The 25,197-nt window shown below is 40.5% G+C and overlaps 2 protein-coding genes and 1 pseudogene across 2 annotated transcripts; all 3 read left to right on the top strand.

Moving 5' to 3' along the window:
- The first annotated feature begins 3 nt into the window (after nt 1–3).
- LOC144631898 (tetratricopeptide repeat protein 17-like) lies at nt 4–17,000 on the top strand. Its single transcript, XM_078490481.1, has 16 exons — nt 4–207; nt 1,677–1,939; nt 2,706–2,928; nt 3,569–3,678; nt 4,382–4,529; nt 5,831–5,970; nt 6,546–6,744; nt 7,221–8,672; nt 8,877–9,256; nt 10,638–10,743; nt 10,972–11,025; nt 13,445–13,522; nt 14,220–14,339; nt 14,678–14,764; nt 14,993–15,049; nt 15,509–17,000. The coding sequence occupies exons 1-16, from the start codon at nt 91–93 to the stop codon at nt 15,674–15,676; spliced, it is 3,702 nt and encodes a 1,233-aa protein (XP_078346607.1). The 5' UTR covers nt 4–90; the 3' UTR covers nt 15,677–17,000.
- A 307-nt stretch (nt 17,001–17,307) lies between these two features.
- Nucleotides 17,308–19,805, top strand: LOC144631817 (uncharacterized). The gene is made up of 2 exons (XM_078490384.1): nt 17,308–17,510; nt 18,898–19,805. Exons 1-2 carry the CDS (start codon nt 17,308–17,310, stop codon nt 19,784–19,786), a joined length of 1,092 nt encoding a protein of 363 aa, XP_078346510.1. The 3' UTR covers nt 19,787–19,805.
- Nucleotides 19,806–22,656: 2,851 nt separating this feature from the next.
- The window catches only part of LOC144632634 (uncharacterized), a 3,650-nt pseudogene continuing 1,109 nt past the window's right edge, over nt 22,657–25,197 (top strand).

The following is a 25,197-nucleotide window of genomic DNA, read 5'->3' as shown; positions in this document are numbered from 1 at the left end:
CTTTGGCCTCGTTCTGACGCTACAACGCGAAAAGAGATTGGGTCCCAGCAAACAACGTTCTCGAAAAAAAATGGTCGATCACCTCAGAAAATGTATGATTTTAGTTTACTGTTATATTTTATTTCCCTTGGAATTTTATGGTCGCAACCACTCTGCAAAGGAGCAACACACTGGATCGTTACGGAGGATGGCAGAATTCAACAGCAGGTACGGTATTTAATCAATCAGGTTTTAAATTATTCACGAATTTCACCCGTAGTTTTGACTTTTTGTAGTTTGAATAAGTAAATAACTTGTAATTACGCCGGGGTTTTTAATTGATTTATCGTTATGCACGCATTTGATTTCACTTTCTTTGGATAGTCCGACGTTGTAATAGAAATTGTACATAATTTAGTGGTTTTATTCTTCTCGGCGTTCGAGTTTTCGCTTGACACCGTACAGGTATATGTAAATTTTGTGCTTAGTACGACGTGTCCTCGCAGATGTGATCGGTGATGTGTAACTTGTATAAACAAACCAACAATTTAGCTTAATTCATACTCGGATCTGATAGATAAACGACCATAAACACTGTTGTTTTTAACCGAATGAATTATAATCGAAGTGCGACAAATTATTTAAAGCAATAATCTGCAAAAGAAAAAGGTGATTTTAAAACAAGACCTGTAGGCGATAACACATGCCTAAATTATGCCTACTTAGTCGAAAATATAATCAGCCTAAATAATGCAAGGGTGTTTATAAAAAAACACATTAATAGCTACTCTAAGAATTATATAATGTGGTAAATGTGAATAGAAACATCAGTGGTGAACACAAAACTAATTAAAATATCATTAAATTTTTAAATAGATAAGAATTAAAAAAAAAATTAATTCTAGGTTATTTTTGCTTGAAATGTTTGGTTATTTCATTTAGAAGAAACTATACATGATACCAAACTGACGAACCCCCCCCCCCCCCCCCTGGCAAGGCCTCATATAAGGGCGTCAGGGGTGATGCCAAACTAATGAAAAATATCATTAAATTTTTAAATAGATAAGAATTTTTAAAAAAAATTTAATTCTAGGTTATTTTTGCTTGAAATGTTTGGTTATTTCATTTAGAAAAAACTATACATACCAAACTGACAACCCCCCCCCCCCCCCCCCCCCTGGCAAGGCCTCATATAAGGGCGTCAGGGGTGCTTCTTTTAGAAATTGTGAAAATTCGAGCCCTCAGAATTCCAATTCCTGCATTCTGAGAGGGTCCCCTAAAGGTTTTTGGGATCCAGATTTGGCTTATTCGAAGGCTGAGATCTGGGATTTTAGATGGAAAAGAGAGTGAGATTCAGGATTGAAATTATGAACGGTACATGTGAATTGGTGATTGTACTTGGTGGGATTCAGGAAATGTCAGTTAAAAGAAAGAAGATCAGAAAGTCCGGTTACAAAAATAATAATTTACTTGTATAGAAAGTCAAGTTGTGAGAAAAAAGCTACACAAAGCATTTATTATGACTTACACAAGTTACCCGTGTTTTCTTCTGCCAGTTACACAGAAAGACCCGTGCTTGGAGGGAATATACACCCACTAAAAGGCCTTTTATTGTTGAGGCAAGGAATAAAGAATCGAGAAAATACGGTAACCTGCATCAGTGACTAATGAATATTTGCTGACTTTGTCTTTTTTAGTTTGACTCTGTCTTCAACCTCAAACGGCCATATGACCTCGTCAACTTTATTAGACAGCAGGGTGCAGTTGACAGGTTGAAGATTTTACGAGAAGAGTACCTAGCAGAAAAAAGAAAAGTGATAGAAGCAAGAGAAAAAGAAAGAGCAGAAATGCAAAAATCATTTTACAAAGTGGATCCAGATTGCATTGATGCAGGACGACACATTTCTGAGTTTGAGCTGCATTTGGATATGACTCTTCCATTTACTAAGAAAGGCATCAAGTTAGTTGTAAAATTTCAAACCACAGTTGAATCCCGATAACTCAAACCCTCAATAACTCGAACCCCCCGCTAACTCAACCTGTTTAATTCCCCTCCAGGTCATTTTCTTAAGTACTAATTTTGCCCTTGAGTACTCAAATCCCTGCTAACTCGAACCTTTTTCCATATCCCTTGAAGGTTCGAGTGAGCAGGATTCAACTGCAGTTAGAATTTTGTTTAATTTCCTTTGTCTCATATAATTTCATCTTCTCTAAAATCAAAGGGGAGCAGGCATGGTGCAGAGATGAGAGCACTCGCCTCCCACCAATGTGGCCAGGATTCAACTGCAGTTAGAATTTTGTTTAATTTCCTTTGTCTCATATAATTTCATCTTCTCTAAAATCAAAGGGGAGCAGGCATGGTGCAGAGATGAGAGCACTCGCCTCCCACCAATGTGGCCTGGGTTCAATTCTGGTCTGGTGCCATATGTGGGTTGAGTAAATCAGTTTGTTGTACGTTGGTTCTCACCTAGCCCCGAGGGTTTTTCTCCAGGTTCTCTGGTTTTCCTCCCTCCTGAAAAACCAACATTTGCACATTTCAACTTGACCTGGATAGAGGACCCACAGGAAAACCAACTAGAGCTGATGTCTTTGACCAACTTCTAAGTTGTTTCGTCAATACAACATGTGAAGATTCAGCTTTCTTAATAGAGTATCTTTATGCATTAGAAGGTGTTTATATGTTATAAAAGGCCAATAATGACTGTTTGTTAATTAAATCATTTCAGTATTCCAGACCATCTCAACCTTTGTCACTCACTGCCTTCAAATGTTGAACCACCAATCTGCCAAGCTGACTTACCAACTGTCATATACAGCTATGACCACCTTGAGGGCGTTAATCATCGGCATCAGCTAAATGCCACTGCAGAGCCAGCACTATTGACAGCATTGTCTTATTTTAAAACTGTGGAAGAGTTAGGAGGTCAAGTGAGTTTGGCATTACAAAAGGTAAGTTTAAAATCTGGGGTGTTTAGGAGGACAAGGAACAAATAAAAGGAGGGGAATGCGAAGGTCTAGGAACAAAAATGCATCATGCTCCTGCAGGAGTCCTGTGAGGAGAAAAGAGCGTGCTCCCTACATTCCTTGTCTTTTTCATTTACCTCCCTTTTCATTCATTCCTACATGAAGTTTTCCCCCAGCAGTGGAGTTGCTTGCAGAGGAGGCTTTGGTTCAACTGCATTATTGCGGTTTTCAGTGATATGCGAACTCTGAAATTCAATCCTCAACCAATGGTTTATGCCTTTTGCTGGCGTCAATCATCGTTAAGTTAGCGGACCTCTTGGCAAACAGAAGTTCACTTTAACCAGGTCAAAAGGTCGTGTCTGTTAGTTGTGATTAGAGGATTTAGATCCATTTTGTTTGTTTCTGGTTTTCATGGTTGGTTAGCTGTCACCATAATTATGATTGGCGGCAGGGAAAATGCAAACATTAGTTGGGTTTTGAATTTCAGAGTTGGTATATCACTGAAAACCTCAAAATTATCATGGAATCAATAGCATTACTGATTCTTATTTTCTTCTCCCCTAATTGCCACCATCATGGTAAGCTTAACATTTAATTATGATCCATTTTATTTTTTCCAATACAGAACACAAGTTCTTGGGTTCTGCTGAATCTTGCAGCATATTACTGGAGAATTAAAGGCAATGCACCACAGGCTGTGGAATGTTTAAGACAAGCTTTGTATTTCTCACCCAGGTGAGGCACCAAAAAAGGAATTGTGATACATACCTTGATTATAGCAAGGCAGTTCATTGGGAGGTGTGGTGGCCTAAAAGTTAGTGTGCTGGATTCAGGAGATCTTGAGGGATCTGGGTTCAAGCCCTGGATTGGGTCACAGGGCTGTGCTCTAAGGGTGCCCGGGTGCCTCAGGCGACTAACTTTTGTCTTTGGGCGACCAGATAATCTTATTTCTTTCATATAAGCTTTATGCTGGGCACCCTGGATCTCATAGTTTGGAACCTTTGGGCTCCTTGTAATTTTTCTTAGAGCACAGCCTTGGGTCATTGCATTGTGTTCTTGGGCAAGACATTAACTCTCACAGTTCCTCTCTTCACCAGTATCTTTAGATCAGTACAGGTGATTTTTATTGCTGGGAGCAACCCTGCAATGGACTGGCATCCCATCCAGGAGGAAGTAGAAATATCCTTGTCTCTGAATGCTATAGAAACTGGGATAAACTTCAGCCCTTATGGGTCACAATAATTTTAATGGCAACAGTAATGAGTACTTTATTTTAAAAGATGAAGACAAAATATCATTGCAGTTGGCATGCAAATAACACATGAGTTTTGAGTTAATCATGGCAGATTGCTACACATTAATAGAACTGAGGCTCACCAAACTGGCTAAATAATGAGCAAATAAATAAGTGATTCAAACTGATTTCATTGTTTTTCAGGGAACATAAGGATCGTGCATTGATGAGTCTTGCTGCCGTTCTTCACTATGCTAATCACACCCATGACTCAGTTGTTCTTCTTCACACCGCTCTTGACATGTGTGAAGAATATTCTGTGTATCATTTCTTACTGGGAAATATATATGCTGTGAGTGAACCTTCCTCATATTTAGTTTTTTCTCACATCCGTATTACAGAACTACAGTTGCTCAGTCATTTAGAACCACGCTGAGATTTTCTGTTCAAATGCCCCACTCCAGATCATTTGTGAACAGCCAAGAGTCACTTAATATCAAAAGCCTCCATTGTGGCCAGTTACTCAGTTAGAGCAAATTTCGATTGAGTGTCTTAAAACCATAACCAAGATAATCACTCTGGCCAGGGCTCAAAATAATTTTTGGAGACATTTTTGGATAGTTGCCGGTCATGTTGACTGGCCAAACTGATTTTAGCTCGGTCACGTGTTGTTTTTGACCGGTCAAAATATTAAAAATAGTAGTGACTTTTGCCTTTTGTCGAATCGTCTTTGTTCGCGTGATTGAAAAGGACTCGCCATCTCTTCACCGTCTTGCCTTGTAAGATGTGATAGCGACAGGTCAATTAACTGAGACAAAATGCAAACATCTGTCACGTTGTTTTCCCTCTTTCGCGCTCGAATGAAATACCTACACTGTAGTTACCAAGCTTTGAACGTTTTTCCGTGCACGTTCTTTTCGACGAATTTTTGCATAATACTCAGGAATTATAATACTGACCTGAACAGAACTGCACGGACCAAAAACTAGCAAAAAAAGATGTTTGATATTTTCCGAATTGGAATGACATTTACACTTCATGTATTTGAGATTGGGAATTAAAGGTTAGACTTTGGAGTTACCTGTGGTTTAATGTAGAGGTTGCTCTGAAACTGTTTATTTAATAGGTAAAGGTTCAAAATAAGTTGTTAGAATTAACGTTATAAATTGGCATAACAATTTGTTTTTTTGGTCTGGTGCATGGCCGGTCAAAATGACCGGTAAATCGAACGTTTGTCCGGACAAATTGTCATCTTGGCCGGACATTGTCCGTTGACCGGCCGTTATTTTGAGCCCTGTTGGCCAATCACAAAGGACTCAGACAATCCAGTGAACCCGGTTTTGGTTTTACTTTTGATTAGTCAAGAAAGTGCCTTGAGTTTTTAACACCAATCGCTAAGCGTAGTAACTAATGCAAAACCAAAGCAAATCAAGTTAAAACCGTTCACATTGTTGTCAAATTCCCAGGCTATGCCTGGCCTCCTCTCTTCTCCCCCCAAGCTAATCATTTGATACGTGCAAAATGTTGAAACGTTTGAATGCAGGATTTACAACATGTTTTCATTTTTGCTTGTAAACGTGAGATGAGAGCAAAATGGTTCTTTGTTCAGAGTGGTCAGTGTAACATTGTGTTTTTAACTTGTTCTTCCAACAGTCCCTGAAAATGTATGAAATGGCTGAACTGTGCTACAAGTTTACTATAGCTGTGTCGCCTGACACTGAATTGTTGTGTGAGCGGTTGAAAGCTGTGAGATGCGAGCTGAAACTGAAACAACTTTTGAAGGAAAGACAATTGTAAGTATTAATAGGTCTATATTTCATTTAGATTTATGTTTTAACAAAATCTCTGAAGATATGCTTGTGCCAAAATTTGCAAGCACTTCAAAGGGCTTCATGTTTCAACTATTTAATAGCCAGCTTTGCACAGTGCAGACTTAATTCATAAAACGCAGTACACTGCTACCATATAACAACCTTGTTACCGGTACGTATTTTCAACCCATTTAGAGCGGTTTTTTAACTGCTGACTCTGTGCCGACTGTTATAAAACCAAGATAACATTCTGGCCAATCACAAAAAACGGAAATAATACAATGAGCCAATCGGAATTTGAAGGAAAAGCATATTACCAGTGCCAAGTGCGGGAAAACACTGATGCCAAGCGGGCGGTAAGCACGCCAAGCGCGGGAAAACATGCAACAGGCGCCGCGGGAAAACGCGTGACAATTGATTTAAATTTTTCTCCTGGGTTTGCTTTGATCGCTTGTACTATGTAGCTCGCCGGTGTTGTTTGTTTGTTTCAATAAAAAAAACAACTAAGTAAACCCAAAACCTAAGCATCCGTAATGAAAATAATTCTCTCTTTGTAGAGTGTTTGATGAGAGAATGGACAGCCTTAAAACGCCAGAACTGGATGAGCCCAAAGAATCTAACAGCGAAGGAGCTGAAAGGAAACACTCTCTTCCTCTGGAAACGTACAAGAGGCAACTCAATCGGCTGTACGTACTAACAGAAGGAGTGCCCAAGAACCCAGATTTTTGCAAGAGCAGATCTGTCCCTGTGAAACAGGCGAGAAGTTTTATCATTTTTAACCCGCGCGAACAAATAGCGTCTTTCACAGCGCGCTCAATTCAGACGTGTGAGATTTAATTCGATTTGTTAAAAATTAGCAATGGTTTATTGCAATTCCTGAGTTTTGACTGGATTGCAGGCCATGGTATAGGAGCTCTTATACCATGGACCACAAATATCGTAGGTTTACGCGCCAGCGAGAACGGCCGGTTAGCTCAGTTCTTTGGGCGTTTTTAATAAACCAATTATTCCACGCGCGCTTGTTGGATATGAGAAAGTTAAAGCCAACTCGGCACTACGCATGTGTGATGTTGTTGTTACGCGCCTTGTTGGTTATTTACCATCTCATATCCAATGGGGTTCATGGAATAATTGTTAAATATATCGGGTCGAAGATCAGAGACCTTTATCTGTAATAAGCTATTCTTCGAAATGATAAAACTGATCTCACTAACAAACGTTTCTTGTTTTAGGAAGTGCATTTGTCTTCTGAGCATACTGGATCAGCAGAGAAACACGAAAGTCAGTCGAAAAAGAGCAAAGCCAGGAAGCCAACTCACAGTCAACAAGAGTCTCACCACATAACAGAAAACGCGAGCGCAGGGATGCCGGTAAAATCGCAAGAAAAGTCAAAATCAGTAAGTGAACCTATCGAGACTTCTTCCGTCTCTAAAACGAAACTGGAAATTAGTGAAACAAACGATGAAGAAAACGGGAAGACGATTTTGAAAGAAAAGAGCAAAACAAGTGAAACGCTCGAAGCAACAAATTCTCAATCAGATAATTCAAACGTCTCCGTGGAGGAGAAAACCATGCATGATCTTGAAGACGCGGCTCGAGTGGCGCTAAATCGCTTTAAAAACGTCTTTAAAACTGTTTCTCGCGTCAGTTCTGCGTCGCAAACTGTGGATATAGCTGAAAATAAAGGAATAGTAAATGAGGGGGATAAGAAAACAGCTTTAAACCAACCGAGTACAGTCGACAGCCAATCAACAGTCCACGAGAAAAAAAGTGAAGCTAAGAAAAGTGAATTTAGGAAGGTAAACGCTGGGAGGAGAGGAGAAAGCGGGATAAAAATGTCCAGACTTGACGCTGCTGCTAGTAAAGAAGACGCCGGCAGACCTGTTGTTGTCGACGATGCCAAACTGGCAAAGCAAAAGGGAGAGTCGATATCGATGAGTAAGAACGGACCAGGTTCAAAATTTCCTTCCAAAAACACACGAGAAATGCCCACCGCGGAGCTACTGTTTGAGAATCAGCAATCTAAAGGAAGTCTTCCTGGAGGTCCTAAACACACGCCACCTCTGAAAGACAAAGAGTCTTTAGTGCAAGTTAGGAACTGCGAGAATCGTGGAAGGAAGAAGCGAAAAGGCGAGGCGTTTGCTGTGGAGTGCTTCACTGAAGGTCCGACGAGCTCGAACACAGAGGGCGATGTAGCTATTAAGCAATCTTTAACTACAACGGAATTTTCTAAAGCCGCGACAAACGAACCATCAACTACAAGAAGTGATTTTCCGCCATTAGATTCGGACGGCGAGGCAGTTTTAATGAAGCAAACTTCGGCGGATGAAATTTCAGCAACAACATCATCAGATTCCACTGCGAGCGAACGCACGTCGGAAGCAAAGGTACTTGAAAAAAGTGAAAATAAAACTGCTTTTACCGAGGATGTTGTTGAAAGTAAAACAAGTAAAAGCAAAGGCGAGGATAAGGCGAGCACAAATAGCAACAAGAACTCGAAAGTAAAGGCTGGTGAGGATGTTCCAACGAAAAGTAAAGCGAGTGAAAGAGAAATTAAAAATGGAAAGCAATATGACCAGACGACTAGTGAAAATTCTGAAGTAAAGATACTCGAAACAAGCGAAAAGAAATCTTCTACTGTGACAGATGATGCGAAAAGTAAAACCAGCGATAGAGAAATTGAAATTGAAAATTCTGAATCAAGCGTACTTGAGAAAAGCGAAAGAAAAACTTCTACTGCAGAAAATGGTTTAAAACGTAAAGCCAGCGACAGAAAAGGAGTTGAAAACAGCGAACACACTGAAACAGATGTACTCGAAAATAGTAAAAGGAAAACCTCTGCAGCGGTAGATGTTAAAAACAGTAAAGCCAGCGATAAAGAAGTTGACAATGGAAAGGATCATAGCGAGGCGAGCACTAATGTTATTACTGAAAATCCTGAAAACTCTAGCGATGGACGAAGCTCTGTTGTTAAACCGTCTTCAAACGTAAATGAAGAGCTGCCAACTGCAGATTATAAGTCAGGTAAAGCACTCGACGCTAAAAAAGCGTCGCAGAATATCAAGGACCAAGTTAAAAACGCCGAATTTCTTCACAGCGTTGGAGCAGGCTCTAGTGTGTTTGAGACAAGCTTCATGAACGTACACACGGACGGTTCCCTTCAGGACCTGAGTGAAGATGAATGCAGGCATATTGAGGGCGTGCAGGCGCTTGTTGTTAGGAACAAGCAATTCAGTGCGTGGCTTTCATTGGACACGAAAAATATTGAGTAAGTTATTCACTGTCACTGTCACTAACGTAGGTGTGACAAAAGTAGATATTTGTCTGTATTTTTTTGTAGTCTTTTAAACTTACTGAAAATTAACGCTGTTCGCGTTGAAGGACCAGAATATTTACAACTAACTTTCTCTTTTAACAAAGTATTTAACCTTTTTTTTTTCTTTAACCGAAATCTCGCCCCTACCCATCCCCCACACCGACGCTATTTGCACCGAACAAAACCTACTAGTATCACCCTCCCCGGGGAGAATTTGTCTTTCCTTCAAACTTTCCGAGCGTTTAAATTTCCCGCTCGCATGCTAATCGAAAACTTCGACAAATTCCTCGTGTGTTTTGAAGCTGTTGCGCCATTGTTCAAAAATGGCCATATAGCCTATTGTTATCAAAGTTGAAACACACTTCTTGATACGCCCCCGATGTAGCACGATTACATGTTTTTAGTTTTACCGCGCTTTGTACAGACTACTTGTTTCAGATTTTCCCGCGCTTTGCTTAAGGACGTTCGCGCCAAAGTTTTCTACTCGATAGATTTTTTTAAAATTTTTACTGCGGCCAGATAATGAATTACTTGTGTCAGAAATGTAAAAAAAAATTGGGGTCACCGACTTTGTTTCAGAGAAAAAGCGTGTGGAAAACTACCCTGATTTTGAAAAATTGGCGCGCGTAATTCAGCAGTGTTTACAAGGCTTGTAGTTAATAATATCGAAGATTAGTGAACGGAGGCAAACAATCTTAGTCACATTTTGTAGAAGGGCGTCTGTTACATAAATAATTCCTAGTGTTGAAACCTTTTTGTAAGAATTAACACTGAAAAAAGGCATTAAAAACTGCCGTACGGCAAAACAAAAAGCTCAAAAAGCGTAATTCAAACGTCATTCGGACAATAAAAACAAACTTCCACTCGATAGATTTTTTTCATTTTCTCACAAAACGTAGAAATTAATTAACAGAGGTAATCCGTTAAGAAAAAAGTAGGGGTCACCGACCATTTAAGAGAGCAAACTCCAAGCGAAGTGAGCTGAACGGCTACCCATCCTATATGTGCTTGGAGAGCTTTCACAGCGCGCGCGCTCAATATATGGCGTGGCATGACGTTGCGACATGAATTACGTGCGCAGTAAGGATGCGCATAAACAATTAGCGCGAACGTCCTTAAGTGACATGTCTTTTTTAATTTCCCGCCCTTTGCACAGGTTGCATTTTTTTCGCGCGCTTTGCACAGGTTTCATATTTTTACTTTTCCCGCGCTTTGCATCTGTTGCATGCTTTTGATTCAAGTATTGATTGGTTTGTTACTATTTGCCGCTGTGGTAATTGACCCAGCAATCTTAATTATAGCTGTCAATTTCATTTCCTTTCCTTCCACTCAGCTTGCGTGCACATATCGACTTCTTAAGTGACGTGGACGGCTTTCTCAAGAAGCCCCGTTGTACCGCAAAGATGAAGAGCAACTTACACACGTTCAGCACCCTTCAGGTACACGCTTTTATCAGCCTCCCTTTTATGCTGCTTTATTAGTTCGCCCACTTCCCACGCCACCTCGACTTTTTGTTACGAACAAGGCCTCTTGTCGGCTGCGAAAGTAAACATCCTTTATTTGTAGTCGCAAGAGGGTATGGGATGGGAATAAAACCATTTTTAGAAGCACACCTACAGGATTCTTGTTGTGTTTGTTTATCTGTGTTTTGCTCTGCTTTAAATTAGGGCGTGGTTAATGCTGCTAATCTTGATCAAGTGGCTGAAGTTGGTCTTACCCAGGTTTGTTTATTTTAGAGCTGTTTTTTTTTTCATGTTATTTGTTTCAATCTTTAAGTTTTTGTGTTTCATTCAACCGATTGGGGTGGGACTATCATGTCCGATAGGTGAGCCCACGTTTTTCTTTGTCAGAAAAGTTGCCAAGCAACATTACGTCACGTTACGACGTCATGAAGATTGTAGTTTTTCCTTGTCTTTATTTTTCGACTTTAAAGTAATTTAGAAAATAGCACAAAGTAAATACGTGCGCTGATTGGTTAAAAATTGTGTTTCTATAACTCGATGGAGACACAGACAGTTGTCGTAGACACGGCAATCAATTTTCACGGCGCTGAAAAAAGCAATGCAAAAATAACAACTAAGAATTGTGCCAAATTTTAATGTCACAGCTGACAAAAACCAGGTTAAGACTAAACAAATATTTGCACACTTGAAAACAAGCGAGTAGGATGTTTACAGAGCCCGCTACACATTCAAAAATTGTCTGTGAAAGAAATTATCGAAGCGGCTGACCTTTCAAAGAAGTTTATGAATTGGCGCAACTTCACTCCATTCTAGGCTTTGTAGCACTTCAGAACTATTCACAGCTCCTCAACAGGACAAGTTATTCGTCCAGAATTCCGAGTCAAACTCCTTTTAACAGAAAAATAATGCACTTTCACCTCCAAGGTTCGAGTCCATCGATCGGCGATCGGCAGCGTCGGTCGTCAAACCATTCGGTTAGTTCGATGAAGCGAAATAAAACTGACCACAATTCTTGACTCCTTCCAGTGCTTAACTTCAGTTAAACCATCGGCTTAGTTTTTTCTCATAATTACGTTAGCTTTGGGGCCTGTTTTCTTTGTTTTTTTTGGCAAAAAACGGTGAATTTTAGCCTTCAAGCAAATGTTGAACAGTTGATTTATTTCTGTTCATCGACTCTCTTACTATGATTGGTTGATTATGTTCATGACGTAAAACCGCGAGGTGAAGAGAATCTACGTTTTGATTAAGAAATAGAAAACATGTTCCGTGTTTCTATCGAGTTTTAGTAGAAACTCAGCTGTGTTCTAATGGCAATCCGCGAATCTGATTGGTTCTCCCACTGATTTCTATTCGCCGATAGAAAACAGTCGCGCGCTCGCGTAGCTCTTTAAGCGGTAAATTTTCTTGATTTTTGTCTTCAAAGTGCACGATATTGTAGGTTTTGGACTGCAATCCATTAGAGTTTCTACTAATTAACAATTAGACTACGAGCCCGAGTTTTCTATGAGCAATAGTCAACTCGGCTGCGCCTCGTTGACTATTTGCTCATAGAAAACTCGGGCTCGTAGTCTAATTGTTAAATAGAAACACGAGTGGAAGTTTGGGAGAACGAGAAATGCTGTGGGAACACGAGTCGATAGACGAGTGTTTCCACAGCTTTTTCGAGTTCTCCCAAACTTTCACGAGTGTTTCTATAACTCGATAGAAACACGGAAAACATGTTTTCTATTTCTTTTAGAAAACAGCACAAAGAAAATAACGCACATCAACGTAATATTTAGCGCTTTATTTAACATCAAAACGTAGATTCTCTTCACCTCGCGGTTTTACGTCATGAACATAATCAACCAATCATAGTAAGAGAGTCGATGAACAGAAATAAATCAACTGTTCAACATTTGCTTGAAGGCTAAAATTCACCGTTTTTTGCCAAAAAAAACAAAGAAAACAGGCCCCAAAGCTAACGTAATTATGAGAAAAAACTAAGCCGATGGTTTAACTGAAGTTAAGCACTGGAAGGAGTCAAGAATTGTGGTTTTATTTCGCTTCATCGAACTAACCGAATGGTTTGACGACCGACGCTGCCGATCGACGGACTCGAACCTTGGAGGTGAAAGTGCATTATTTTTCTGTTAAAAGAAGTTTGACTCGGAATTCTGGACGAATAACTTGTCCTGTTGAGGAGCTGTGAATAGTTCTGAAGTGCTACAAAGCCTAGAATGGAGTGAAGTTGCGCCAATTCATAAACTTCTTTGAAAGGTCAGCCGCTTCGATAATTTCTTTCACAGACAATTTTTGAATGTGTAGCGGGCTCTGTAAACATCCTACTCGCTTGTTTTCAAGTGTGCAAATATTTGTTTAGTCTTAACCTGGTTTTTGTCAGCTGTGACATTAAAATTTGGCACAATTCTTAGTTGTTATTTTTGCATTGCTTTTTTCAGCGCCGTGAATATTGATTGCCGTGTCTACGACAACTGTCTGTGTCTCCATCGAGTAATAGAAACACAATTTTTAACCAATCAGCGCACGTATTTACTTTGTGCTATTTTCTAAAACTCGATAGAAACACGGAACATGTTTTCTATTTCTTAAGCGTTAAACGTCTAGTCAAAGCTCAGATAGCATTTTTTCATTGCCGTTTGTTGAAAATGTCGATTTTTTTCTTCTTTTTTCTCAGACTCTGTTGACAATTGGCAGAACAATTCAAGACAGTGTTGACGAAATGGGAACACGAATATACAACGCTTTGAAGAAGGTAATTAGAAGAACCATTTGCGGGGACCAGGAATTTTTTACTAACATTTCGTATGTTGTTTGATTTTCTTCATATGTGTGTCTTCTTAAGCTACCAACATCCTTTTGACGTTTACACCCCAGGAAACTTTTAAAATCCGAAATTTGAATTGCGCATGCGCAGTAAGCAAACTCACGTAAATTCGCTTGTTTGTCTTAATTTTGTGATGCCACAGTAAATTGATTGTGTATTGAAGTTTTCGGACAACGTAATAGTCCTCAAAGTGACTCCGAAGTTTTATACTTGGAAAAGTTTTTCTCTCGCTTGTACCATATGGATGAGGTACGTACCTTCAATATATTTATCAGAGTCTCACAGATTTAACGATTTCACCGTTCGTTCCTAGTCTAGGGGTAGGTCGCCCTATGATCGTCTAGTGAGGGGACCAATTACGCTGGACACGATCGGCACATCCTTAGGATGGACCCTTCCGGGCCATGAAGTTAAACTGGTCAGGTGGTCGGAGCTTTAGCGCATTTCTGACCCAATTTTTGGACCACTTTTGCGCTCTTACGCGTGAGCGCACCTTTGGAATTACTGTTAGAAATCAAAATTCTAAGTTGGGAAACAAACGGTGTTTTTTTTGTATGTTAAATTTGAGAATGGCTTTTTTAGGTTGCACTCGACTGAAACATATAAATTGTATATTTTTTGCCAGAATTCTTCGTCCTGGGTATTGCTAAATGTTGCTTCACTTTACTGGAGGGTACAAGGGGACACTGTTGAAGCCATTAAGTGTTTACGGCAAGCTCTCTATTTCTCTCCTTCCAGTGCAAGGGTAGGTATTTGCTTGTTTGAGTGATTTACTTGAAATGTAACCTCTCAAGCTAATATTAAGTTAAGGGCATTGACTCTGTATCTGTGAGAGCTAATATGAAATTACAAACACTTCCAACGACAGTTTCGCGTACAAGGATTTGCGATAGGTTAAATAAGGGGCTTTGTAACTTTTTTAAACAAGATTTTAACGCGATTTCGATGACCGGTTTAATTTTACCATCGGAAATAGCTCATCTGCCCATAACATTGTTGATCTTTTAATATAAGCTTTAAAGAAAAAAAGATCATAAAAGTAATTTTCAACCTTACTTACTTGACTAATTGTTATAATTCCAGGATATTGCTCATGTTGGCCTTGCCAGTATTCTGCTACGCGAAGGCCAGTTAGACGACACTGCTGTAGTCATTAAAAAGGCTTTAGAGGTGAGGATTTAATTAAACAATATGTCCGTGGCATAACGACGAGTCACGATTATTTATGCTTGTGTGATTGGCGTCAGAGCCAGGAAAAACTTGCGTGACAAACGACACAATGTCTGATTTCTTCATTCTCATCCCTTTTCTGTTTGGCAATGTATTGATACTTTAAGGGGATATTAAATGTTAGTCAGTAGGAACTACAGGTTAAACTGTTTTAAAAATATTTTTCAGATTTCTCCCAGTCTCGCTCTTGGACACTTTATTCTCGGAAATGTTTTTGGAGCCCAGGTGAGCAAGGCGTGGTCTTTCCGAATTATCGTACAGTTTGTGAATAAGATCATCTTATTCACAAATTATTATTCTAATTATTATTCTATTGTGTAGAGGAAGCGTAGCTTTTGGTAAATCGGGAGCATTCGAAAATGGTAGTGTGGACTACGTTTTCGAAGGTAGTAAATGGTTTATGCGTGACACATGATAAGGGGAAAAATTAGACCGTGACGCGTGAAAATAGCTAGAAAAGACACGTGATCCATAATTGTTTACCTACTCTGCTGTTTTAAATACGACGTGACACGTCAATTTCGAAATTTGTGCGTGAAACGGGATCACGACGCCCCCCCCCCCCCTCCCCCCTTCATTTGCTACCCTCGTCGTCGGCTCGAATGAAAACGGAGCAAGACTCCAGCAAACAAATGACTGTGGACGTGAGCTTTAACAAGTTTCTCTTTTGTTTTTCAATGTCAGAATAAGATTCCTGAGGCCATCCAGCATTACTTGCTCGCCCTGCAGCTCGAGCCAGGCTTCACTCCTGCTGTGGAGAGGTTAAAGATCATTCAGTGTGTGTTGTGGAAACAGCAGAAAGCTTTAGAAAAAGAAGCCGCTGACCTGAAGAAACTTCTTACTCCAAACTAAACCCAGTCTCAAGCTTGACCTTGTTACCAGGGTCTTCTCCATCGTTGAAATCCAAGATGGCGACTGAAGAGGTCCGAGGACCCGGCGTGGTGTTCTAAGTGAATTGGCGAATAGATAATAATTATTCTTTTTTGTTTAGGTTTAAGGTGACCGTAAACCTTCGTGCCTGTGTCGCTAAAAAATCCTCCTAAGCTCGCATTTGTAGAGATGCTTATTTAAACGTAGTTTTAATTCAAAGCTTATAAAATGAGTGAAAGAAAATAAGTAAACAATATAAGCAGCTACGGCAATTTCATTGCAAATTACCCGAGCTGCGATTTAGCTTTTAAACTCTGCTCAACAATATAAATGCTGGTACCAGCGAATTAAACGCTGAGGTTACCCCTGCGATAGACTAGCGCCCCATCCATACTTATTTTCGTTTTATGCTACTGTATGCTTCTGAACTAAGCGCCGGTCTGATAGGCCTCTGACTAGAGCGCAGGTTTTTTTCCCTTATACTTTTTTTCGAATGGTTAAAGTCTTGTGAAGTCTTTATTAGAGTTAGTGTTTTGTCGGGAATAAACTATATATGTCGTTTTTAGGTTTTTAGTAGGGGTGGCTCTGTCCCTCTTTGCCTTACTATTTTCTGGTGCCAACTGTTACATTTGGTTGCCTTTTCACTCAAACTGTTTTTCGAACTTAGTCAAGTAAACTTCAATTAAAACAGTTTTTAAAAAGAGTATAGGTCTGTAAATAAAGTTTTAAGGTGTCCAACAGTCCAATAGCGTGGGCCGCTTTGTCTGTTTCCTTGCTTAGTTATGATGTGCAATTTTCTTTCAAATAACTGAAATTTCAATTTTACTGCCGGGATATAACTCTAGTTTTGTTGCTCAAGTACAATCCGAAGGAAAAAGTCCGAATCTGGCGGCCGGTCAATCAGCAATTTCGCTCGAAATACAAACTGTTGAACACCTTGAACACAGAATCTAAACACAGAATATAATTCTTCAACAAAATAAAAGAGAATTCAGTGTGTTTGCCCTTCCCGGCGCAAGAAGGAAATTAGTCTGCGTAGCTGGGCTTTCTTCCTTTCTTGTCGTTCTTTTGTAAAATAATATTGGCGAAGCCGTGGAAGACGCAACACTACTGGGAAATGGTTAATATATTTTTTTTAAAAGCAAAAATACAATTGGAATAAATAACGGCTCCGCCGTTTCGAAATACAAATATATATTGTGAAGATAAGAATATGCATGCACTTTGTTTTCTTTTGAAAATGAATTTTTTTTTTCAACTTGTTAAACTCCCTGTTCTATTTTAAAATAAAGTACTTTGAACTTTATTCGTCTCTTGCTTCTTTCTTAATCCAAGTTGTTCTCAACGTGCAAATTCAACGTCCCAATTTTGTGGATAACCCTCCCCTCCCTTCCCCCCCACTGCGCTCCGGTGTTCATCCCTCCATTTTCTAGCTCTACGCGCAAACTGAAAAGGCATCAAGAGACAAAATAATAATTGCAGTGAATATGTAGTTCTTCAAGCACGCAAAACGAAAATGGCGCACAAATTGTGCTACTGTCACGCTGATTTCACGTGACCTGCATGTGCGTACTGAAAGGAGTGCGTGACCCAGCACGATTACTCAATCCAAGATGGCGGGTGTTTGGTTGGTTTGGTTGGCTCTGGTTGTAGTTCAACTGGGATTTGGAGCTTATGGAGTCATTGTTTCCAAATTTGCTAAAGAGAACAAAGCAGATCCTTTAATCTTCAGCTTGATTCGGGATGCGGGCTGTTTTCCTGTGCTTCTGTTGGCAGCATTTGTCTCCGAGAAGAAAATTCAAATTCCATCACTGAGGTAAGAGTTTATACGTATTAAACATTGTAACATTTTCTTTTAATTAGGTGACAAAAGTGTGTGTTTACACATTCATTACTTTGATAAAGTTTAATGTCCTTATCAGTCGTTTGGAATTGACTTTTTTATAGCTAAGATAGCGATATGCTGTCCGCCACTTTAGTAATCATCGATCACAACATATATTTACACCAGATTTACACTTATAAATCCGCGGAAGGATTACTTACGTCGCTTTAACTGACTTTCCTAGATTTGCAGCAATATTTCACCATCTATTCAATGTTTCTTGATATCCAATTTTGATATTTAGTCAACCATGAGAGTATAGTCGTTTATTTATATATTACTGTTGATAAAAATGAAAAGGAACTACGGGTACCAGTAGACGGCAGTAGAACAGAATGGTAGAACACTAGATTTATATTTCCGGTCTGAAGCGATCGCGCATCAATTGGCAGGTTGTCAGACCGTAAGACGAAATTATTGACTGATCACGAAGGGCGAATAACAACAGTACAACTGAACAGACAGTTCTTCACTCGATTCGTTAGAGGACATAGTGATCGAAGAATTTTATTTACCCTTCTGTCAACTCAGCGCAATCTCGTCACGCAATATTTCTTCATCGTGACGGACGTATGCTAAACAAATTCGTCCTTTGAAATTTCCCCTAAATGCCAGAAAAACGTCCTGGGTAAGGGGTGTGTGTTGCCATATAGAAGCTATACGGGTTTGTGCTGCTGATGGTGATTCGGTTCTGACCTTTTACATTCACACAAAGTGTAAAGTGAGGTATTCTTCTCCTTACGATTTTCAAGCACAGTGTAGCCTGCGTAGCTGGCGGAATTGTTGGGTTAAGCAAAAACAAGCAGTCAAGCAAGCGGCGAAGCCGCGACAGTGAGCAGCGTGGCCGCGAGTGGCTTGGGGAGGAGAAGCCGCGCCGCTTGCTTGTGCGCGCTAAACCCAACAATACCGCCTGTTACGCAGGCTAGTACAGTGTTTCTGACCAGTTTTTCGTAGTATGAACGTCATGAAACATGAAATTAAATTAAAAAAAACTAAACTAAATTAAAAAAACTCTAAATACTGCCCACATTTTTACATCCGTCTAAAGGACTTCCTTGATAAACCTGTTTTGTTAATGGCGAAGTATCTATTTTACGGTCAGAGTTGGTAACCAGGTTGGATATTTTGAGATGGTTAAAATAAGGTAAACGATGATCTGAAGGTTACTGAGTAATGTTAGGACTGGCTCTTACATACTATACTTCATATTAAAGGAACCAAGTGTCCAATCTTGTTTGTCGGTCCTTGACGTCTAAAGTCTTCCAAGCTTTAAAAGTGACTTGGCAAGGGTGACGTTTTATTATTTTTTCCTTCCCAGGGAACTTCCTCTATTCATCATTCTTGGCTTAACAGGAATGTTCGGCAATCAATTACTTTACCTTCTCGGCATTTACTACACTAACGCTAATATAGCGTCCATATTTCAACCTGCAATCCCGGTGTGGACAGCGCTACTCGCCATTATAGTGCGCATAGAGCCGTTCCCAGACTTCCGTACCCTGCGCGGTTGGGCGAAGTGCTTGGGAATTCTCTTAGCTGCAGTTGGCGCTGTCGTTATGACGATAGAGAAAAAATCTGGCCAAGCAGTGGACCATGGGGACTCAAGCTCCTCCGATGATATTCAATTTGTGGGATACATATTCCTTCTGGGGAACACGCTTTCCATGGCGGTGTACATCCTTCTTCAGAAAAAATTTATCTTCGACAAGCAGGAATCGATTTGGAAAACGAAACCCGTGAATGTCACCGCATGGAGTTATCTGTTTGGTGCGATGTTTATGGCTTTGGCTTCGATTTACTACGTCAATAAGCCAGAAAAATTCACGTACTTTCCTAGGGAAGAAATCTACCCGATTATTTACGCCATATTCATTGCCTCTGGCTTATGCTACCTTTTAATTTCCTGGTGTAACATGCAGATATCAGCGTCGCTTGTCACAGCGACCTGGCCTCTGCAGGTTTTGTTCTGCGCCATCTTGTCATATTTCGTTTTAGGGGAGGTCCTGAAAACTCTAGAATATTTCGGGGGCGTGCTCATTGTAATAGGCCTGATGGCGGTAGTGTGGTCGAATTTTGCGGAGGAAAAGCGAAGAAGAGAAGCCGAAGAAGAAGACTCAATGAATAACTCTTACGGTTATGTTAAAGTTTCGCAGTATGATGACTTTGTCCCAGAAGGTCGGGCCGAGGGAAAAGGCGGAGTAAACTAGAGATTTGTAGCCTGCGAGCAGGCTCTAAACGTCTAGTCAAAGCTCAGATAGCATTTTTTCATTGCCGTTTGTTGAAATGTCGATTCTTCTTTTTCTCAACTCTGTTACATTCACATTCAAATGTTACGTCACACAACCTTTAATAAAAAACCATTTCGGGGACAATTTTACTCACTTTTTTTTCTTCATTTGTGTCTTCTCTACCAACATCTTGGCCCGGCGCCGTTCCTCCTTTCCCTGCTCTTCCCCTTTCGTCCCCCCCCTCGCGTCGCTCCGCGTTTGTGCTCTCCTGGTCTCTACTCTGGGGTGGCTTGCTTGGTTCGGCCTCTCTCTCTCCCGTGGTCTTTTGGTAACTTGATGTCCTCTCGAGCTTTTTTGGGCTTACTCTGTATCTGTGAGGCTATTGTTAAATTCAGCCGCGTGCGTAGGTAAATAAGGGGCTTGAACTTTAATTACGCGTCGTGAGTACTCTCTCTCTCTCTTTTGATCTTTGCTTTACATTATCTTCTTGTCCAGTCTCTGGCCTCCAGTCTCCGCAGGCCACACACTGCTGTAGTCATGCTTTAGAGGTGAGGATTTAAAAAATATGTCCGTGGTGGGTCCGTTGTGTGAGGCGTCAGGCCAGGAAAAACTTGCGTGACAGAAATCTTTCCCCTTCTGTTTGGCATGGTATGGGATAGTAGTAGTGAACTCAGGTATGATTCGTCTCCTCTCCTCTGAACTTTTCTCGTGGCCCAGGTGAGGGCGTGGTCTCCGTCGTGGATCATCTTTTCAACTATTATTCTATTTTTCTTGTGTAGAGGAAGCGTAGCTTTTGGTATCGGGAGCATTCGATGGTAGTGTGGACTACGTTCGAGGTAGTAGGTTTATGCGTGACACATGATAAGGGGAAAAATTAGACCGTGACGCGTGAAAATAGCTAGAAAAGACACGTGATCCATAATTTTTACCTACTCTGCTGTTTTAACGACGTGACAGTCATCGATGTGCGTGAAACGGGATCACGACGCCCCCCCCCCCCCCCTCCCCCCTTCATTTCACCTCGTCGTCGGCTCGTGAAAACGGAGCAAGACTCCAGCAAACAAATGACTGTGGACGTGAGCTTTAACAAGTTTCTCTTTTGTTTTTCAATGTCAGAATAAGATTCCTGAGGCCATCCAGCATTACTTGCTCGCCCTGCAGCTCGAGCCAGGCTTCACTCCTGCTGTGGAGAGGTTAAAGATCATTCAGTGTGTGTTGTGGAAACAGCAGAAAGCTTTAGAAAAAGAAGCCGCTGACCTGAAGAAACTTCTTACTCCAAACTAAACCCAGTCTCACTTGACCTTACCACGGTCTTCTCCATCGTTGAAATCCAAGATGGCGACTGACGAGGTCCGAGGACCCGGCGTGGTGTTCTAAGTGAATTGGCGAATAGATAATAATTATTCTTTTTTGTTTAGGTTTAAGGTGACCGTAAACCTTCGTGCCTGTGGCGCTAAAAAATCCTCCTAAGCTCGCATTTCTAGAGATGCGTATTTAAACGTAGATTTAGTTCAAAGCTTATAAAATGAGTGAAAGAAGATAAGAAACATTTTTCCCAAAAAAATTAGTAATTAATTATAGCAGCTACGGCAATTTCATTGCAAATAACTCGATAACCCTGCGATTTAGCTTTTAAACACTGCTCAACAGTATAAACGGTACCACCGAATTAAACGCTGGGTTTAAACCTTTGGTGGACTAGTATCCCATCCAGGGGGGGGGGGGGTAGAAATACTACTTCTTTTCGTTTCATGCTACTGCATGCTTCGAACTAAGCGCCGGTCTGATAGGCCTCTGATTTGAGCGCAGATTCTTTAACTTTTACTTTTTTTTCGAATGTTTGGAAGACTCGTGAGTCGTGAAGTCTTTATTAGGTTAGTGTTTCGTCGAGAATATCCATATATGTCGTTTTTAGTAGGGGTGGCTCTGTTTCTCTTTGCTGTACTATTTTCTGGTGCCAACTGTTACATTTGGTTGCCTTTTCACTCAAACTGTTTTTCGAACTTAGTCAAGTAAACTTCAATTAAAACAGTTTTTAAAAAGAGTATAGGTCTGTAAATAAAGTTTTAAGGTGTCCAACAGTCCAATAGCGTGGGCCGCTTTGTCTGTTTCCTCGCTTAGTTATGATTCGCAATTTTCTTTCAAATAACTGAAATTTCAATTTTACTGCCGGGATATACTCTAGTTTTGTTGCTCCAGTACTCCGAGGAAAAAGTCCGATCTGGCGGCCGGTCAATCCATTTCGCTCGAATACAAACTTGAACACTTGAACACAGAATCTAAAACAGTATAATTCTTCAAAAAAAAGATTCAGTGTGTTTGCCCTTCCCGGCGCAGAGGAAATTAGTCTGCGTAGCTGGGCTTCCTTCTTGTCGTTCTTTTGTAAATTTGGCGAGCCGTGGAAGACGCAACACTACTGGGAAATGGTTAATATATTTTTTTTAAAAGCAAAAATACAATTGGAATAAATAACGGCTCCGCCGTTTCGAAATAAAATATATGCATGCACTTTGTTTTCTTTTGAAAATGATTTTTTTTTCAACTTGTGAAACTCCCTGTTCTATTTTAAAAAAAGTACTTTGAACTTTATTCGTCTCTTCTTCTTTCTTTCCTTTTCTCACGTGCCCGTCCCTTGTGTACCCCCCCCCCTCCCCCCGCGCTCGCTCCGGGTTATCATTGCAACCCAAATGACCAATCCGTCCTTTTTCTCTCTCGCGCAAACTGAAGATCAAGAAAATATAATTGCAGTGTTGTCTTATGGCGCACAATTGTGTTACTGTCACGCTGATTTACGTGACCGGCATGTGCGTACTGAAAGGAGTGCGTGACAAGCACGATTACTCATCCAAATGGCGGGTGTTTGGTTGGTTTGGTTGGCTCTGGTTGTGTTCAACTAGGATTTGGAGCTTATGGAGTCTTTTTCCATTGCTAAAAGAGTCCTTTTCTTCGCTTGTTCGCGTGCGGGCTGTTTTCCTGTGCTTTTGTTGACAGCATTTGTCTCCGAGAAGAAAATTCAAATTCCATCACTGAGGTAAGAGTTTATACGACTTATGATTGATTGTGACATTTTGTCTTAATTAGGTGACTGAAATGTGCGTTTACGCGTTCAATAATTTAATGGCCCTAAATAATCGTTTGGAATCGATTTTAAGACGATATGCCGTTCGCCATTTTCAGCATCTAATTTTAGTAGTCATCGATCACGACAATTTACGCTTTATAAATCCGCGGAAGGATTTATACTTTCGTCACTTTAATTTTCTAAACTTGTAGCAAAATTTCTGCCATCTATTCATTGTTTCTTAATATCCAATTTTGATATTCAGTCAGCATAAGTGTAAAGTCGTTTATTTATATTACTGAATTGATAAAGATGAACAGGAACTGCTGGTACCAGTAAACGTAACAGAATGTGGAACACTAGAGTTTATTTCCGGTCTGAAGCGATCGCGCATCAATTGACAGTTGTCAGACCGTAAACGAAATTATTGACTGATCATGAGGGGCAAATAACAACAGTACAACTGAACAGATAGTTCTTCACTCGATTCGTTAGAGGACATAGTGATCGAAGAATTTTATTTACCCTCTGTCAACTCAGCGCAATCTCGTCACGCAATATTTCTTCATCGTGACGGACGTATGCTAAACAAATTCGTCCTTTGAAATTTCCCCTAAATGCCAGAAAAACGTCCTGGGTAAGGGGTGGGTGTTGCCATATAGAAGCTATACGGCTGCTATGGTGATTCGGTTCTGACCTTTTACATTCACACAAAGTGTGAAGTGAGGTATTCTTCTCCTTACGATTTTCAAGTACAGTGTAGCCTGCGTAGCTGGCGGAATTGTTGGGTTAAGCAAAAACAAGCAGTCAACAAGCGGCGAAGCCGCGACTGTGAGCGGCGTGGCCGCGGTGGCTTGGGGAGGAGAAGCCGCGCCGCTTGCTTGTGCGCGCTAAACCCAACAATACCGCCTGTTACGCAGGCTAGTACAGTGTTTCTGACCAGTTTTTCGTAGTATGAACATCATGAAACATGAAATTAATATGAAAAATACCGACAACAACAATAAAAAAACTCTCAATACTGCCACATTTTTACATCCGTCTTAAGGACTTCCTTGATAAACCTGTTTTGTTAATGACGAAGTTTCTATTGTACGGTCAGAGTTGGTAACCAGGTTGGATATTTTGAGACGGTTAAAATAAAGTAAACGATGATCTGAAGGTTACTGAGTAATGTTAGGACTGGCTCTTACATACTATACTTCATATTAAAGGAACCAATGTCCAATCTTGTTTGTCGGTCCTTGACGTCTAAAGTCTTCCACTTTAAAAGTGACTTGGCAAGGGTGACGTTTTATTATTTTTTCTTTCCCAGGGACTTCCTCTATTCATCATTCTTGGCTAACAGGATGTTCGGCATCAATTACTTTACCTTCTCGGCATTTACTACACTAACGCTAATATAGCGTCCATATTTCAACCTGCAATCCCGGTGTGGACAGCGCTACTCGCCATTATAGTGCGCATAGAGCCGTTCCCAGACTTTCGTACCCTGCGCGGTTGGGCGAAGTGCTGGAATTCTCTTAGCTGCAGTTGGCGCTGTCGTTATGACGATAGAGAAAAATCTGGCAAGCATGGACCATGGGGACTCAGCTCCTCCGATGATATTCAATTTGTGGGGTACATATTCCTTCTGGGGAACACGCTTTCCATGGCGGTGTACATCCTTCTTCAGAAATTCATCTTCGACAAGCAGAATCGATTTGGAAAACGAAACCCGTGAATGTCACCGCATGGAGTTATCTGTTTGGTGCGATGTTTATGGCTTTGGCTTCGATTTACTACGTCAATAAGCAGAAAAATTCACGTACTTTCCTAGGGAAGAAATCTACCCGATTATTTACGCCATATTCATTGCCTCTGGCTATGCTACCTTTTAATTTCCTGGTGTAACATGCAGATATCAGCGTCGCTTGTCACAGCGACCTGGCCTCTGCAGGTTTTGTTCTGCGCCATCTTGTCATATTCGTTTTAGGGGAGGTCCTGAAAACTCTAGAATATTTCGGGGGCGTGCTCATTGTTATAGGCCTGATGGCGGTAGTGTGGTCGATTTTGCGGAGGAAAAGCGAAGAAGAGAAGCGAAGAAGAAGACTCGATGAATAACTCTTACGGCTATGTTAAAGTGTCGCAGTATGATGACTTTGTCCCAGAAGGTCGGGCCGAGGGAAAAGGCGGAGTAAACTAGAGATTGTTCAGTATAAAACATTCAATATCTCTTTATCTCCAAAATAATTTATAAGTTACTTGGATAGTAATATAAAAATGAGAAAAAACTGGTTTGGAGTTGAAAGATGAGATTTAGATTAATAACCTCAGGGGAAAATTTAGT

This window comes from Oculina patagonica, chromosome 12 (assembly GCF_052425735.1).
Source record: "Oculina patagonica isolate OP01 chromosome 12, crgOcupat, whole genome shotgun sequence".
NCBI lineage: Eukaryota > Metazoa > Cnidaria > Anthozoa > Scleractinia > Oculinidae > Oculina > Oculina patagonica.
Note: the sequence above shows the minus strand (reverse complement) of the source record. Positions and strands in the feature narration are given on the sequence as shown.

What these genes read in the sequence shown, in the direction of transcription:
- LOC144631898 (XM_078490481.1), top strand. Translation starts at nt 91, where the DNA reads ATGTATGATTTTAGTTTACTGTTATATTTTATTTCCCTTGGAATTTTA. An exon ending in TACTGGGAAATATATATGCT is followed by an intron (nt 4,530 to 5,830) that starts GTGAGTGAACCT and finishes TTCTTCCAACAG; the next exon opens with TCCCTGAAAATGTATGAAAT. An exon ending in ACACGTTCAGCACCCTTCAG is followed by an intron (nt 10,744 to 10,971) that starts GTACACGCTTTT and finishes GCTTTAAATTAG; the next exon opens with GGCGTGGTTAATGCTGCTAA.
- LOC144631817 (XM_078490384.1), top strand. Translation starts at nt 17,308, where the DNA reads ATGGCGGGTGTTTGGTTGGTTTGGTTGGCTCTGGTTGTAGTTCAACTG. An exon ending in ATTCAAATTCCATCACTGAG is followed by an intron (nt 17,511 to 18,897) that starts GTAAGAGTTTAT and finishes TTTCCTTCCCAG; the next exon opens with GGAACTTCCTCTATTCATCA.